This window comes from Poecilia latipinna, unplaced genomic scaffold (genome assembly GCF_001443285.1).
Source record: "Poecilia latipinna isolate Pla-1442-1.1 unplaced genomic scaffold, P_latipinna-1.0 Scaffold1053, whole genome shotgun sequence".
Classification (NCBI taxonomy): Eukaryota; Metazoa; Chordata; class Actinopteri; order Cyprinodontiformes; family Poeciliidae; genus Poecilia; species Poecilia latipinna.
Window position 1 is genome coordinate 144,675 of NW_015113669.1, and position 18,054 is coordinate 162,728.

The 18,054-nt window shown below is 39.5% G+C and overlaps 1 protein-coding gene across 9 annotated transcripts in view; it reads left to right on the plus strand.

The window, feature by feature from the left end:
* Nucleotides 1-18,054, plus strand: part of elavl4 (ELAV like neuron-specific RNA binding protein 4) — a 92,313-nt gene that overhangs the window by 53,761 nt on the left and 20,498 nt on the right. For all 9 annotated transcript variants that reach the window (XM_015051563.1, XM_015051565.1, XM_015051564.1 and 6 more), the window contains 2 exons: nucleotides 3,439-3,542; nucleotides 6,952-7,105. In XM_015051563.1, the coding sequence (XP_014907049.1) occupies nucleotides 3,439-3,542; nucleotides 6,952-7,105 (258 nt within the window). The remainder of the gene's footprint in view (nucleotides 1-3,438; nucleotides 3,543-6,951; nucleotides 7,106-18,054) is intronic.

The window sequence follows — 18,054 nt, forward strand, 5'->3', positions numbered from 1 at the left end:
GTATCTATTCAGCTAATTGATAAGCATGAGGATAGTTTTCTTTTAGCTAAAATCCCATTAAAGGCTATATATCAAGGAGTTTCATTAGCTGCTTCACGCTGCCTCAGATGCAGCCATAATTTCTGTAATTATAAAATATTGGTGTGGTTCTTATCTTTTACAGTTATACCATTTTCAAATAATGAAATTTCACCAAACAGACTGGATCAGCAAGTTTCCTACAGTGAATTTAGCATGTAGTCGGAGACAGAAGGACTCTGTCTAAAATAACATCATTGATGGACACCGTTTCTCAGTTCATGCATGAAGCTGATGCTGAACTGGAGAGCTACGTCTGTGACAGATTGCTGCATCACAAATGCACAAAGGATCGCAGTATCGTAGATCCTTCCTCCCAGCAGCTGTTACTCTATTAGCATTACAACCAAATCAATGTATTTACATCCCTGCTGTCTTTAGCACAGCAACGTTTCGCTCACTTTTAAATAACATTTCTGCTGTTACTGTACATCTGTTTTTCTGTACTGCACTGATATACTATATTGTAAACAGTTTTTAGTTTGCAATGTTTGATACACATGCTCGAGTAATTCTTCTCAGTTGCACATCCCATGTTTTTATTTATAATAACTCCACAATAGTTTTTAAAGTGGTATATTCTTGTAGAATGTATTATTACAGTTAATTTTGAGTTTTCTAATGTATATTCTCAACACCTTTTGATCCGTTTGTGTGAATCTGCGCATCTTTGTGCCACTGTTGCATCTGAATGTCCACCTTTGGGGACAATGAAGGCTATTTCTTCTTCAAAATTGACTAACTGCAGCTCTTGTTCCATGCTTCTGGTCTGCAGTGGTCAGTGTCCATCAAAAATAGTCTACAGAAGAGACAACAGCATTGTAATGGCTATCCAAGGAATATTCATGTACATGGGGGACAAAACCTGGCCCGCCTGGTCTGATATATAGACATAGACAACCTAGATTAGCTCAAATTGATGAAGAATTTCTCACAGATAGGTGTCAGGATGCATCAGATTTTGTTGCAATCAGCTTATAATGACAATGTTTCCTGGGCTGAAACAGACGAAACATTTAAAGGCTGCACTGACGACTCTGGTCCTCAGAGACCATTGTACTTTCAATTTTAACCATGTCCCTGTTGTCACAGAGCCGGAGAAGGTTTAGTGTCAAAAGTACAATTTTAAATGGTTCCCCGCACCTTCTTTAGCAGATGTACGGATGTGTGTACATCTGCCACTGTTGTTGTACCATCTCCCACTCATTCATGTGGATGCAGATTGTCTGCCAGTGGACCCCTGCTGTGAGCCACGGGCAGGAAGTGTTAGATGTAGGCTGGTCTGAAGCTTTAGGCAGATGCTTCCCTCTGTCTTTACTTTAAGCCAGCCAGCCCAGCTCCCCACCCTGGTCTTTTCAGCTCTACAGGGTGTTAAACTTCCAGGGGAAGGAATAAATCCTCATCTACTATTCCCATTCATAAAACATACAGGCATAAATAAAGCATATACGCCAGTATCATTTACATGTCACTACCGAGTACCATAATGAGGATATTTTTAGACAAAACAGTGTTGTCCACAGTCGTCCCAGACTGGGCAGCTCCAGAATATCTGCACCAGTGCATTTTTGGTGTATTGGAGTGATTTTTGTAAACATCTGTCCACAACTTTGTGATGTTTATAATCAGGAGAAAGAACGTTAGAAAGGGCCAAGAATGTGCAAAGTGATGGACAAAAGACTCAGCAGTTCTCATCTGGACTCTTATTACAAACTGAACAGATAAAGAGAAGGTAGATACCACCAACAAATCAATCCTAAATTCATTTATCCTGTTTGCTAACGAATTCTAAATTCATACATGAATCCACGACTTTTCAACAGTTATTCTCAAATCGTCCATTTTTATGCGTGCCTTTTCTTTCCTCTCCCTTGCTCCTGTGTGCACGTTTTAATAAAAACCTGAAGCTGAAAGGACGGCTCTCTCAGACTTATATTTAAACTGCCAAACTCAACACCTGAAGTGAGCGGAGAGTCCAAGAGGAAGAGTGAACGAAGAACGACTCGATATAAATAGCAGTGGTCTCTCCAGGACGGCAGGTTTTTAATTAACAATAGAGTGTCTGATAATCCACCGTTAATCCAGCAGAGAAGAGGGAGGAGAGGAGGAGAAGAAGAAGAGAAAAATCATCAGCTGTTTGATGTTAGGACTACAAGTCCCTTCTGGCTCTTCCCCTGCTCTCTTCTGAGCTGTTCTGCGCTGTGATATCCATAGCCCAAAAGTATTTATTTTGTGAAAGAGCCATGCTCCATGTTTTGTGATTCACTTTGTCTCTGACTAACCGCTGTCTGTTCCCATTAGCAGTGAATATGCACATGCTGCTCTGCTTGAACTGCCTGGGAATCTTGGAGCTTGTGTGTGGCATTAGTGAATGGGGGGGGAGGGTGTTTGCTGAAAATCGGCAGAGGACAGCCTCTGATGGCTGGAGGCGTCCACTTTTAAAAGTCCTAAGCCTGTTGAAAGGCTTGATCCACAGGGGAAACACTGAGAGATGTCAGGCCTGCCCGGCTCTCAGAGGGAGTCCGCAGTTTAAAACACACTTACTCTAGAGGAGAGGAGGTGTGGGATTTGGCTTTTTTTTTTTCTTCCGTTTTTGCAGTAACGTTAACAAAATACTGTAAATCTTTCATCACACAGCTGAAGTTGTTATTTTAACTCAAAGTGAGCCATTATGTTTTACAAATAGCGTCGCCACATACGGAAAACCGAAGCTCATGAGTGCAATATGAAGAGTTTAAATGTTTCTACCTTTGAGAATCAGTCACTTAAATTACAAATGTGCCGAAATAATTTTTTGCAAAGGCAATAATCTTAGCTCCTTCTTCAGATTATTGGTTCACAGGAAATGAAGAAGCAATAACAGAGGTCTCAGTCAAGATTATCCCCATTTAAATATTGGGAATAATGTATAAACCACTGAACAGAAATCTCCCTTTTGGTGTTCAGAAATTATGTAGGTTAAAAAGAGCCTTAAAATGTAAAATGATAAAATCTTATACTGTTATGTAGATTCATATTTGTATTGTGTAATCATGTTTGTAAAAAAAAAATATGTGCATACATATTTATACATGTATATACATGCATGTTTGTTTGAAGATATCTTTTATGACGATTAGCTGCTAAGTTAATGAACAGGGTAGATAAGTAAAGGCTTTGGCTTCAGCCTATTCATGTTTTTTGGTAAATTGTGGCTTTGTTTATTGCTACTTTTTTTTTGTTGTTTCCTGTATTTAATGTTGACAATTTACCAACATAAATTGAACTGAACTAACCATTTTAAATTCAATGTCAGAGAAACAACAAAAAAAAATGTCACAATAAAACTTTGCTTCCCATAATTTTTCTGTTTAATTTTAGGGCAGAGTCTTGGCTACGGCTTCGTCAACTACATTGACCCAAAGGATGCAGAGAAAGCCATCAACACATTAAATGGACTCAGACTTCAAACGAAAACAATCAAGGTAATTAACGCCGTCTTCATTTATTTACATCTGGGTCACAAAAAGAAAGGAAGTCAACTTATTTAGCATGCGCTTCACAAAGTTATGGAGGTCATGCTAAATTGCAACGCTTCTTTCTTCTGCCTGAGAGGCCTTTCCGATATGCTGGAATAGAATGTGCTGCCGGGCGAGATTGGATTAATGTGCTTTAGCCAAGAGAAATAAAAAGACCATCTAAATCAAAGTGACACCTTTTAAATAGCTTGTGACTGTGGTTGATGTGCTAATTACCTTCCTAAATGTCAAACTGTAAAGGTGAAATTATACAGATATCATTGAGTGAAATAGGAGAAACATCCATTTCACTCTAAACCCGTTTCGTCACCGAGTGTTTTTCAGGATAATTAGCCCAGCGTTTTGGTTGTCACCGAGGTAAAATGGATGGGTCTAAAACAAAAACAGCACAGTCCTGCATTCAAATACATTTTAATGCAAAAAAAAATAAAAAAAGCAAAGACCTGAATGCACTTCTTCTGCAGCTGCTGTCACAACATGAGGCTGATCTAATTTTCCCATCTCATATCCCCATGTGAGCGGCGCCCGCTGATGTGTTGCAGTTAAGAGGGGCCGTAATCTGTTGCTCTTCCGCAATCCCTGGATTCTCGCTTTCTGTCATCCTATTTAATCTGGTCTAGTCCAGACTAATGTAATCTAATAGGATGGGATTATCTTGTTTGCACGCGGGAAATCCCACAGAGATTCCCTTCGTTCCCTTGATAGCATAAACAGCCTGACTTGGCCTTTGTTCAGTGAAGGATTCTGTCAGTAGTTTTACGTCGCTGTTTGTCATTTGCGAGACTCGTAATGAGTCGATATGTTTGTAATGGATGTCAGGTATTCTGTGAAACATAACATGTAAATCTGAGCTGAGATTAAAGGCACTTAACTGAGGTTGTTTCAGGAGCCTTACAGTAATATTAACAAGTGACACAAACTAAATCTGCCTATTACTGCAAGCTGCAAGTGTTTTCAAATAGATTTAGTGAAATTTGCTCTGGCCAGTCTGGAAAAGTACAGAGAAGTATTGAGTCTGACTGATTTGGATAAATGCGAGAAAAGAGGAAAGAGTATGAAAAAAAAATGCATTTAGACATTCAATCTCTGTTCAGTTGCCTGAAAATTAAATTTATTCATCCATCAGTCGATTTGTTCATTCATTCATTCATTCATTCCTCATTTTGACCATCTATCAATAGATGGAGACATGAGTTTATATCCATTCATTCTTGTGACTGTTGCAAACCTTTCGTCATTCCTTTCTGCATCACTGTGTTTTTCTTTTTTTTTCCTGGTTGCACTATAACCACTATAGAAATATGTACTTTAACACCCTCATGGGTACTTCATGTCATAACATTTTCAGAATAAAATGAAAAACAACAAAGCAAAATCTGAATCTATAAAAATTCTTATTTTCTCCATGACAATCCTGATGTTGGTCTCCGTCTCAGCACAGGCCTTCGGATTCTTATTTTAGTTCAGAAAATGTTTGAAGCCCTTTAAAAGCAGAGGCATGTAATTGCCATCTAGTGGTCAGCACATACAAGAAGTGTGTGTGTGTGTGGGGGGGGAGCGTACAATGCGAAGCAGTCAACATGGAGAAGTAAGTGAAAACGTGTGTTTTCAGTGGATAAAAATGGAAGTTTAAGGCTGTTTGCACGGTGCTACAGTCTGCGTTAACAGATTTTTCTCTTTTACACTCTTGGTGACGCAAGACACTGCCTCAAGTTGTTCCTGAGATAAAGGAGGTTCTTTGTCATGACAGAAGACAACACTACATCTCCATCTGACACTATCACTCTTTCACACTTAATTTCCTTCCTCCCACTACCCTCTTTCGTTGCCGTCTCTTCCCACAACAGACTCAACCCCATCTTCCCCCCCCACCCCTAAAGGCAGCAAGGTTAATTAAGAGGCAGCGCAGTAATTCTAAAATTATGTTTGTCATTCTTCATGTCACACCCTTCCCACTCGCTGCCAGTGTGCTCAGTCCGGCGAGTCGCTTTCTCCCGGGCAATGTGCCTTTGACTGGGTTTCACTTATGCAGCTTCCTTCGTCGTGACACCTCCGTTTTTTTGTCAGCGGTGCTGCTTTCCCGCCGAGGTGTGAGGGGAAGCTGCGCACCGAAGGTGCAAGGAGCTCACAGTGACACGTGTGCACACAATCTGAGACACGTTTATCCAGCGCGCGCCTGTGATTGCTTTGTGATTACTTTAATCTTCACACTTAGTTTTTCAAACTTTTTCCTGCACACAAGCAGCGCACGTACACTCCTGTTTCACACATGCATCGCACGGCACAATGCTGCTGCTCACAGCTTGAGGAGGTGTTGATGGATTAGACATCTGGAGTTGGCTGACAAGGAGAGAAAATGAGGGAGAGCTGTACAGTGAAGAAAAGAGGAAAAACCAAAAAAAAAAAAAAAGAAGAAGGAGACTGAGGAGGGGCGGGGGCGGGGGGGTAAAAAGAGACGCGTTCTGGAAAGGTTTAGTGAGGCAGCACGCAGGAAGGAAGTCGATGGAAAATAACCAGGCAGGGAAAAGGGAGAGAGCTGCAGGGGAGGAAGGAGAAGACAGAGGAGCTGAGCAGATAGGCTGAAGAGGGAAATGTGTGAAAGCCAGCTGTTCCCAATCCTATTCTCTCACAAGCAGGATTTCCATGCTGTTGCTCAAGGATACGGCCGCATATCCAGCATATTTGTCTGATTTTCACCTTATTTGATGACTTGTGTCTCTGCCTGTCAGGGGTAATGAAAGTATTAGAAGGTAAAGCTGCTTCAGTCAGCAGCAGTAGTAACAGGATTGATGATGTATCACAACCGGAAAGGAGAAGATATGGTGGAAACTCACCGGAAAAAAAACAAACAAAAAAGTTAATGGAATAATTTGTATGAAGCATTAGTCTAATAATGACTTTGTTGTCTAATACACCAGGATATACAACAGCCTAAGACATCAATGTTTTTCTTTTGCATTCAGACATGTTTTCATTCTGAATAATGCCGAAAATAAACAACAAAGTGAGTCTTTTGTTGTTATCCTGAGATGTCTTTTCAAAGTAGAGCCACCTGTGTTTTTTTTCTTCAGGGCTAAGTTTCCTATACCTTCCCCTGCAAACAACTGACTGAGGCATGAAGTGTTTCCTCTCTGGGATTCAAAGCAGCTAAATCTTTTCCTAACAATGATAATCCCCAAGGCAAGGAGGAAAATAAAGCCTCATTTTCCTCCCTGTGGATCTAATGATCCACAGCCGTTTCCAATCACAGAACACACACACACTCACAAGATCAGTACATTTAAAACTTTGGTTTTAACATATTGATCACTCATTAAAATCCTGTATCATAGTCTGTGTTTGCTGTCCTCTCCAGGTGTCGTATGCACGGCCCAGCTCAGCCTCCATCCGTGACGCCAACCTGTATGTGAGCGGCCTGCCCAAGACCATGACCCAGAAGGAGCTGGAGCAGCTTTTCTCCCAGTACGGACGCATCATCACCTCCCGTATCCTTGTCGACCAGGTCACAGGTATCCATGGGGCAGCGCCTCTTTTATCCTAACTATATGACTCCATCACACACACTCGCACACACACACACACACATTCTGAATTAACCAATCAGTATGAAACTGGCATCCTCTTATTGATCGGACCTACAGGTCAGTTTATTTGTTTTTTGTGATTTTTTTTTTTATATAAAAATGCTGTGATTTCACAGTAAAAAAAAAAAATTGAAAAAAGCTTTGTTTGATACAATCAGAAATAATGTTTACTTTATGTGTGTAGCATCTTTGGGAAAATAAAGCAAAGCATCTTGCAGCAAAATCAAACATGTTGCAGTTTCACTACTCAATCTGCACAAATTCTGTAGTTAACAAGAATATTAAAATTTTCTGAAGAAGCACATCCCACTGTTGGGTCTGTGATAAATGTTCTCTCCTGTGTCGCACAGATGTTCAGAAGGCATCGAACGCCGATGTGACTGTCTGAAGAGAAATTACATAATTTCCACGTTGTGCAATACTTCTACCAAATGAACATTAAAAACAGATACTTACAGAGATAATGCGCCCACAAAGCTTCTTCACATTAGACACATAATGATGCTATTGGAAAAATGTATTGTCCAAAGCCAATTCCCAAGCTGTTGAAGTTTTTGTTTTATCAGACTTTGAATTGTCTTTTATTTCTATATAGAAACATAATAGCAAAAGCCCTGAGACCCAAACTTTTAGAACCAAACAATGTTGGTGGCAGACAACAGTCCTGGATACGCTGTACTTGTTTTGTAAAAGTGAAGAGGTTTCTCCAACTAAGATAACATCCTTGCCATATTGTAACCTAAAACTACAGTCAACTCTCATATCTGTGAACGCCTTTCGCATTGGAAGTGGGAAGATGTTTTTTCCAGAGTCAAACAGAGGAATCCGTAACTGATGACAAGACCAGATTGTAGGATGAACACAATTTTTCCGTGTATACATAATCTATAAATATATTTTATTCGTCAGATAACAGTAGGCATTTGATCAATAAAAGGTTACTCAATATTTACTTAACACAAATATTTATCTTTTACAAAACTGAGCTCGGCACTTTAACTTTGACTTCAGTTAAAAAAAAAAGAAAGAAAAAGAAAGAATACGTGGGTCCTCATCTTGGTGCAAATCTACATTCTGTATCATTATCTCTTTTTTAACTGTAAGCTGACACTTCTTTCTTTATTTCTCACTTTATTTTTTGTTTACTGGTACAGATCCTGCTCTGTACCGCTCAGCTGAAAGATTGTACGAGGTTGCTTATATAACTTCCGGCTTTAAAAATATACTTTTAATAGAAGCAGCAATTCTGGATTTTGGTGCAGAAGTACATCTTTGTGTCTGTTGGATTTGAAACTTTCCTGCTAGTCGCCGTTCAAGGATATACAATGTGACACATGGGCCATAAAATACTCATGTCTGCCCACTGAGCTATTGCCTACTTAGTTTTGGTGTTTTGTTGTGTGTAATAGAAAAATGGCCCCTAACTTGTTACACCCAAAGCACTTAAGAAATGTGTTCGATACCTAACCACACGTCTTCTATTTAGTAGTAATAATCTTCAGTTGACTTATTTTGCTCTAGCTTAGCCTAGCTTATGTGTTTTCAGTTTTTTCATCAGTTTTTTCATATTTTTTTGTATGTACATACAAGCACCATCGCTCTACTTTCACGTACTGCATGTGTCCATGCTTACATGCATTCATATTTAAATGCTCGTACTTCACTCCCTATAAAATATACACATGTACCCATATACAGATATAGTAAGGACTGATGGGGGAATGTGATTATGCAAATTTTGGCACTTCATAAAGCCACAGCTTTACTTGGGATACTGAAGCCCTCTGCAGATGGTGTGATGCAGTCTATTTCCTGGCAACAATTAGACCGATTCAGATGGACTTTGCTGGCAAAATTGGGCAAAACAACTCACTTCCTCATCAGTAAATATCAAATATTTTCACAATTTACTTTCAGTAATGTTGTTTTGAGTAGGAACCTCTTTCAAATGGGTCTTAAGATGGTTTAGAGAGTAGCTTGTTAGAAGACGGAGGTCTCGCGTAAAAGTGATACCAAAGTTTTAGGAATGCCCTTGAATACGATTAGCGCCGAGGTTTTCCCAATAGTTTTCCATGTGGCATAGCTGTGGTGCCATTCGGTTTCACTATATCAAGCTAATAAATACATTTCTTCATCTGAATTCTTAAACATCCCCAATCTTTCACCAACAGAAGGTTTTTTTTTTTTTAAATCTATGAGGAAAGCATAGTAAATCCAATTTTTCCCCACCTCTAGTGCTGCTAGTGATTAGCTAGTCAGTCAATGAGTGACCTTAGCCTGCAAATTTAGTCGTGGTGGAAAACACGAGTATCTGTTGAGGACAAACTACAAAACCGGCACCCCCCATTTACACGCCGCACTACATCCAAAACACACAAATGAGTCACATCAGCCCATTGTGCTGTGGAGGAACCCCTCCAGCATGTCTCTTAGATCAATTTCAGTGGTTGTATGTCTGCCTACAGGCTCCAACCTGCTCCAGCGTTATGCGCAATGTGTACTGATGAAGCAGAAAAAGGAGCAACATGCTGTAAGCCACACTCATTTGCCTAAGCGGTATAAATCACTGCTGGCAGTGAAGTGTACGCCTGTCCTCTGCACACAGAGCAGGGGGAAGAGAAGAGGAGAAAGAAGAGAGAGAAAAAAAATTGAGAGAGGGTGTCGACGAGCAGAGTTATGGGAGCAACAGGAAGTGAGGGGATGGAGGATGGAAACAAAGAGCTGGGGATGATAGAAGTGGGGAAACATTTTTAAATACATTTCGTTGACTTGAGGTAAAATCCCCTATCCCTCTATTTTCAACAGATGCTACCGTCTTACCACTGCCAAACTATGGCGTATTTTTCAGTTAGAAGCACATTTACATCCCTTTTTTTTTTTTTTTTAGCTTTGAAGGTGCAGGTCACGCTCCATGAATACACCAGCTCAGCTCAAGGACTCCTGGTTACACAAAGTCAAGGTTTTTCAAGCATTCATTTCATTTATAGCTCACAAGAGGTTCAATAATTCATTGTGTTCATTCTTGACTGTGTTCGAGTGAAGAGGCTTCACATGTCCGTCTAAAAATGCTGCAATATTTAATTCACACAGTGAGCATAATATGAACACTCAGTTCAAAAAGAGAGAGCTCATCAGAAGAAACCAAAAAAAAAAAAAAAAAAACGTTTCACTTGCAGGTTCTTTTCACATGCTGACATTTTACAGTCAGGACGGGTTTTTTTTTTTAATAAGAAACCAAATCCATTAACATTTAAGCATCGATTCCAGTTGGTGTCCACCCACATCTAACATCCGAATACTTCCTCAGTGAACGCAGCCTACCTACTGCAATGCCTTAAGTTTAAGACGTGCGTCCGTATGTGGTTTTGCTAAATTTTGTTTGACACCAGGAGGAATGCACCAGCAAAGAAAATGATTCAAGAGAGAGAAAAAAATCTAAATTATATTCAGGGATATAAAAGTGCTCAGTGATCCAATTTTAAAAGCATGCTCATCTGTCAGGAGGTTATATTTATTGGCATAATTTATCAAATGGAAAAATGCATTTAACCTCTTTAAGACTTTATATTTGTGCAAAGCTTTTAGAAACTTGGCAATGCTAGTGGACTCCTATTAATATTCCCACAGCGTTAAAGAATCATCTTAAATTTTTAAGCATCTACATTTTAAAATATCATATTTAAAATACATTTTTTTCTTGTTTTTCAATTGTTTCTTTCTTTGTTTTTATTTATTTATTTATTTATTTATATATTTGCTTTATCTTTCTGTTAATCCTGGCTGAGGTGTTCAGTTTTTTTTTTATACTGTGAGAAAACTGCAAAGTCCAGCATTCAATCAAACCTCATTTTTGTTGAAAGGTCTTTGTGATCCGGCATTCAGATTTCCACGAGTTTAGTGTAGTTGGGTTAGGTATCTAAAATCAAAACTGCCACGTTACTCATAATAACATAGAATATATATGATGTAGTAATGTGGCGTTCTTACTCAACTGTAGGTTCAATTACAAATATATTTATATGGGAAGAAAGTGGATCCTGGGTTTTTATTTGCTTGAATGCATGCATGCGTCTACGGCACTGAAATGCAAGACGGGTTTTCAATAATAAGAATGGTTATAGAGGAAATTTTAGGGGTTTTTTTTTGTTTTTGTTTTTTTACTCTCACTCCACCTGCTGAATAGTTTTAGAACAGCAACAGCAAACTAAAAATGTTGTGAGCAGCCACCAAATATTGAGATGTTTCCACTCAACTTGGAAAGAAAGAGGCGTAGCCCCCTGTAAACTGCTTTGGGACTCCAATTTGGACGGCTGTGCTGAGAAGTGAAGCTTCATAAAAGCAGATGAAATATCCCATCCCTCCCTCTGTTCATGTCGCCTCATGCCGTCCAGTCCTGTCCGTCACTGGCGACAACACAATCCTGACGTTAGCATGTGCCGTTGGTCAGAACTGCTGCAGAGCAGGAGATGTTTTCCGGCATACTAATAGCCTCACCTACAGTCACTGGTGTCCTAACTACCACCCAATCCACCTGCCTCAGAAGTGAAACACACACTCGCCGCACATGCACACGCACGCACAAACGAAGATAATGTGAGAGAGAGGGATGTTCTGCTAGGTGCCCCCAGAGGGCCGCGGATCAGCAGGAGAAATGTTAATGATTAATTAGATGTTAGAGTTGCTGGTGATTAAAAACACGGAGGATCTTTGAGCGGCCCTGAGAGTAGTATGCTGGCATCATTGACTCATCTTTTTCTTCTCTCTGATACTGTGGAGACAGAAGAAACACACCCACCCACACACTCACTGCCATTAAGAGAGAAATGGGCTGCAAATTAATACTCTCCTGCGACTGCCAAAAATGTAAGCACTGAATAAGAAAGAGAGGAATAAAGGAAAACAGAGGAAAAGGCAGTCGATGGCATGTTTTGTCCTCGTCGTCAGTTTGTTTTGGGGCTCGGGTAATTGTGCCCAAAATGACCCGATGCCCACGTCGCCATTCTGACTATTTTATAGAAGTCTCTTGAGAAGATGAAAGCAATTAAAACTTTATTCTCTCTGGCATGTTTCTGCATATTTTGTGAATAAGTGAATCTAATTTGGGTTTGGTTTTAACACTTCCTATGAAAGATACACAGTTGACTGATGTGGGAGACCTCAGAATGGATTGATGCACCGACGGAAATAAAACCAAAAGCAACGCTACAGAGCATTGTTGAAGTATGGGGGTGCTCTCCAGTGACCATTGGCAGATGGGCTGATGATCCGCGGCTCCTGCTCCGCTAAATTGGGAACACAGAGTCTGTTCTCTAAATGACCTCCTCATCAACAGGATGCACCCTGCAGTCATTCTTCTGTTCGCAAACACCAGAAGCATCTTAAAGAGCATCACTCTTAGCATCTTTCACAGTCAGAGGCATGCCGAAAACAAAATCCACTAAAACTGCCAAATTGCCCTTGAGACTCAGGGAGCGAGTGCAACATTGACTTGACAAGAGAATCTCTTCATCTTTTCCTTACCCTCCCTCTTTCTCTTCCTCCGAGTATTGATTGCCTCTGAATGGATAAGCATATTTTTTTCACTCTCTCCTTTATCGGCGCAAATAGTGCCAGATTCCCTCCCCTGTCTGTCTCTCTAACCTTCAGGGAGGCAGTCAGGCAGTGATTTAGTGTTCTTCCAGCTGGTGTAGGCAAGCCTCAATTTGAAACAGACAAAATATAAGCGGCAGCCTCCGATCAATAGCGGACTGTTCGCAGTTCTTCCTCCCGGACCTGTATGCACGCAGAGGTCAGTGCTTACCTGATCAATGGCTGCAAATATAATCGATTTGCAGACGTGGCTTCTGCAAACGACAGCTCTAATGTGAAACTAAATTGCTGCTCAGTTTGTGTAAGGATTGACTGCGAAAAGGCTGAAACCACATTCTTTTTTGTAAGAGAGGGAAGGTGTTAATGGGAAGGTTTCCCATGGAAACAAGTTGTAAGCATCCGTACTAAAATCCAGCTCACAGTGATCATTGCCAGTGCCGCTAATAGATGTAGTTTGTATCAAATACTTGTTATAGTCACCTTGGTACTAAATTAGCTTACACCTCCACAAATGAACAGCAGAAAATTTGCACAAAAAAAAAGGAAAAAAAGGGAGTATCAATATTTGTAAATCATTTACAAATGATCTGACTCAGATATGAATGAAAAAGCTGCTTTAAAGCAAAATGTTAAATAATCTGTTTAAGAAGTTATACATTTTATTCTATTTTTTTTATTTTTACATTGGGTTTGGTCCTGAAGTATTTTGTTTAGGGACAGTTTATCTCTATTAATAAGTAAGAAATGATTATAGACATCCACAGGACAAAACCTTTTACTGTAATCACTTTAAAGTTTATTAAACACAAAATCTGGGATTAAGCTGTAAAGTCTGAGCACTTGTTTAAAGAACACATTCATTGTTTAAGTGCAATTCATCTGTGAATAAATCAAATACGACTTTGGATGCAAAATGCAAATATTAAGAAAATCTTATGATTTATTTACGCACTTTGCCAAATTCGGACATTTTTTTTTTCCAATCCTCCTTTATATATGTAGACTTCTTTCCAGAATCTATCTGTAGTAAATTATCCTAAAAGTATTATATCGCAATATGATTAACCAGAATTGAATGTTATTACACCCGAAGCTTGTCCCAAGTGCTGTGAACACGGGGACATTGTCTACACGCTCTCTGGTTTACTCGCTTCCTTGGGTTTTCAAGCAATCCGCGTCTGGATTTTGTGGTTGTGAGTCAGATATAAAATTATTTCTGAGAGACTATTATCACTCTCATGTAGTAGTTGTTCTCCTCTTTCTCAGTTTGAATAATGACATCACTCTGTCTGGCCAAGTATCCGAGAACAAAGCGGTCAAGGTAGAATGAGTGGAGAGGTCCCTTCCATCTCTGCCTTTTTTTTCTCCTTTAATCATTGGAGTGCATGTCATCTCTGCAATAAGCTAACACACACACATACAAAAAAAAAAAAAAAACTCATACTGCTATGTCTGCTATGTGTATCAGTTCTTACATATGCACACACCAGACAGATGGTTGGAGCTGTGCTCTGACAGAGGCTAAAGCACAGGGCACCTCCACTCTTCAAAGTCTCTTCTCCTCTCCTCGCGTTGCTTTTTCAAATGCCATCTGTACCCAGGCTCACTAATGTTACTTAAAACAAGGACATTGCAGTTTTTCTGCCTCTAATTAGAAGCCAGCAGGAAGAGGGTCTCTTTTTTTGCTCTGCCATATTATAAAATGCTCTAGAAAGGTACATTTAATTATTTATTACAGTTGGCACGCAGTAGTTTCTTACATCGAGATAAAAGTCCTTAAACGGAGGAGCAGAATACCCCCTAAAAACAACAATATTTCAGCTGTAGACACACGTATTCATGCTTGTTTCTGTCTTCTTAATTGTGTGGCCCTGATGACAAGGATAGAGTTCACTAGATGGATGAAGGTCTGTGTGTGTTTGAAAAGGGAAACAGAAAGTGTGCGTATTTCATTACCTGGCAGCCAGGTTTCTCACCTCTCCTTTTTTTTTTTTTTCCGGTGCTCTCAGAGGAGCAGTCATTTCTCTTTGTCAGTCAGTCACTGTTTGGGGAAATGATAGTGGGTTTTAGAGAAATAGTGGCTTTGTTTGGGAAGGAGCGAGCAAGAATAGCACAGCTTCCTTTCATCATCATCCTTTTTTCTGTCACCTCTTTACATTCTCCTCTGTCACCTTCTCTCTCCTTTTGTCCTTTCCTTCCTTTACTCCCCGTCTCCACTTTTTTGCACTCTCTCCCTTTTTTCTTCTCAGTCTTGCCTTTCCCCACCCCGGTACTCACTCCTCGTCTCCCCCCTCTTCTCTCCTCCCGTTTCCCCTTGCCCTAGTCTGAGGTGGCGTGTTATTAGTAAGGCAGACAATGTGCCTGTCGGTGTGTTATGGAGCGATAAGCACAGGTAGAGAGAGTTACGTAAGCTCCTGTTGATTACTGTGGAGGAAAGGGAGGCTAGAAAAAGAGTGAGAAGGGGGGAGAAAGTGAGTGAGAAAGACAGACTGCTGTACTTTAGTAAGTACATTGTGCTCTAATGTCAGCGGTACGGCTGGCAGGTGCTTGATAAGTAGAGCCAGGCTTCTGGGGCTGCTTGAAAGGACAGTCACAGGATTTGGCTTCTTAGATTCCTAGTTTGTTTATGTTGTTGTGTTTAATAGGAAGAAAATAAACTAATATGGCATGACAAGGTTATATAAAAAAACAACTAAACACAGGACAGGACAATCTGAATATTGTAAGCTGTGTTTGTTTTTGTTTTTTAATCCAAAGCAGCTCAACAACGTGAGCTTGATTTGGTTTTAGTCAAAGTCCTGAACAAAACAATCAGATCTAATCCTAGATGCTGCAGTATGTTTCCAAGGCTCTAGACTTCCATTATTGTCCAAAATTAATTTGAGTTTACTAAAGTGATGTGCATTTTGTACAAACATCATTTTGTAATCCAAGTTTGAAGCTAACTAAATAAACTCTTTGAATGCCTTGTTTTCTGCCTCCAGCATTGCATTGGTATATTGTTGCGATATAGCCTATTTTACCAAATAAACTATTGAATGACTAAAATGTTAAGGCGTCAGATACGGCTATAGTGCAAAGTAATTTCTTCCAAGTTGTGTTTGATATATAGACCATTTTCATAACAATTGAAAATGGTCTATATGGCAGCTATGAAAAGTCACTATGTGTCTGAAAAATCTATAAATATCCAGCCTTTAACATGTAAACCCCCATTTCTAGCTGCTTTACTCTGTTTTGAAAATGCACACGGTGTATATTTTACCCTATTAGAAATAAACAAATCTTCATTTATGTTCAAAGAACAATTATACAAAAATATTAATTCTCAATTAATTAATGTATTTTTTTTTATTCCTCTGATGACTTAATATTTGTCCATCCATGTGTTCACATTGTCTTCTTCAGCATTCTCCGAGCCAGACGATTTTTGACATTGTTTTAATGTTATATGATATCATGCTCTGAATCTACATTTTAAATATTTGCTGTCAAGCCTAAAACATATGACGGTCCAACGTCCTTCTGAATGAGCAGAACCTTACTTACTTATTGTCCATCTTTCCAGTTGGGGCATTACAGTAAATGCATTCATTTCAAGTCTGTAACATAAATATAGTAAAACATATTCTATAAATTTAGATGCAGCTAATTTAACTTCATTAGGTAACTGACCTCTTGACCTTTGATATGTTGTGGATGGCAGAAATAAGGAGCAGAATGATGGCTAACTGGGGCATAAATACTAATAGAGGCAGTGTGTACTTTCCTTTGAGTAAAAACATTATTTGTTAATACGAGGATGGGGACAAATTACCCAGCAATCAACCAAAGAGATTAAGGAACAGTGCAAAATTTGTTTTGCCTCACAAATAAACTAAAGTGAATCAGACTGATGGCTCTAAATGCATTATTAGTTTGCAGAGAGTCCCTCAAACAGCCTCAGATCAGTTCTTCTGAGCATCAATGCTTGCCGTTTGGCATTGCTCCTTTACAGAGCTCCTCAGGTAGTCTTATCATATCAAGCCTTCTTCCTGCTGATCTCTTGGATTAGTCTGTAATTTGCCTGCTCATTTTAGGCAGCGTTCTCCTCCCCCTCCGCTTCCTGGAATTATAGTTTTCAAAATTTCTATCATTAGGGGAAATGACAACCTCTGAGCCATCAGTTTCTCTGAAAATGGCAAGGTTTGTTGAAAATTTGGCTCAAGCTATGCATGTTTGCAATATTTTCAGTTTAAATGGGTTCAGCAGCACAAAGGCAAGTTTCCCTTGGAAATGTTTGGCAAACAACGCAACGCCCTGAACCTTGAGCTGATCTCGACAATTGTTCGTTTTTCTTCGCGACAAACTGATTTTGTTTTAAACCTGAATTTCAGTAGAGTCATTATTTTCAACCTCCAACATCGAGTTGCTGGAGAGCGACGATGAAACATTACAAGAACAATTGGGATTGGCCTGTTTCCAGCAAAAAATGAATGAAAAAAGACAGTTTAAAAGATACCAACTCTAAGGTTCTGAATTAACCTGACATGTTATAGTATAATACAACTGATGTGTAACACGAGTACTAGATAGAAAAGGGGCTCATCGAGATGGTGAGAAGCTTAAAAAAGTACAAAGTTCAACATGTTGTGGGTTTAGAGGTTTATAATGCAAAGTCTTCAAATGCCATGCATTCTCCTTTTTATTTATTTATTTATTTTGGATAAAGGAAGAGTTTGGAGAATAACATGGTTTTCATATGCATTTTCACAATTAAAAATTTGAAAAGTGTGGCAGGCATTCGTTTTCAGCTCCCCTGACTCTAAAGAATCGCCCTTTATTGTACTGGCAGGTCCAGGTTTTGAATCTTACAACATGTTTTCTTTCCAGATTTAGCTCCTTCTTCCCTTTTCCACCCAATTTCTACCAGGTTTCTTGTGCCTGCTGACAAAAACCATCACAGCATGCAGCCACCGCATGTGATTCACCATATGGGGTTGCTTCTTTTGTGGATAACCCACTTGCTTTTTTTCCAGAAAAGTGAAATGTGTGTAATGGGTGACTAATTGTAGTCTTGTCAACAATTCTTCCTCCTAATAGGTGGATCTGCAGCTCCTCCAGAGTAACCATGGGTTTCTTGGCTGCTTCTTTGATTACTGTTCTCCCTTCAAGGCCCGTTTGCAGTTTTTTTCAGACTTTTGTCTTTATGGATGATTCAGAAAACGTTTGGGTTAGTTTTTCATAATCTAATGATGCTGTAAAACCTGTTCCTTGGTCTTCATGATGCTGTTTCTTTACTAATG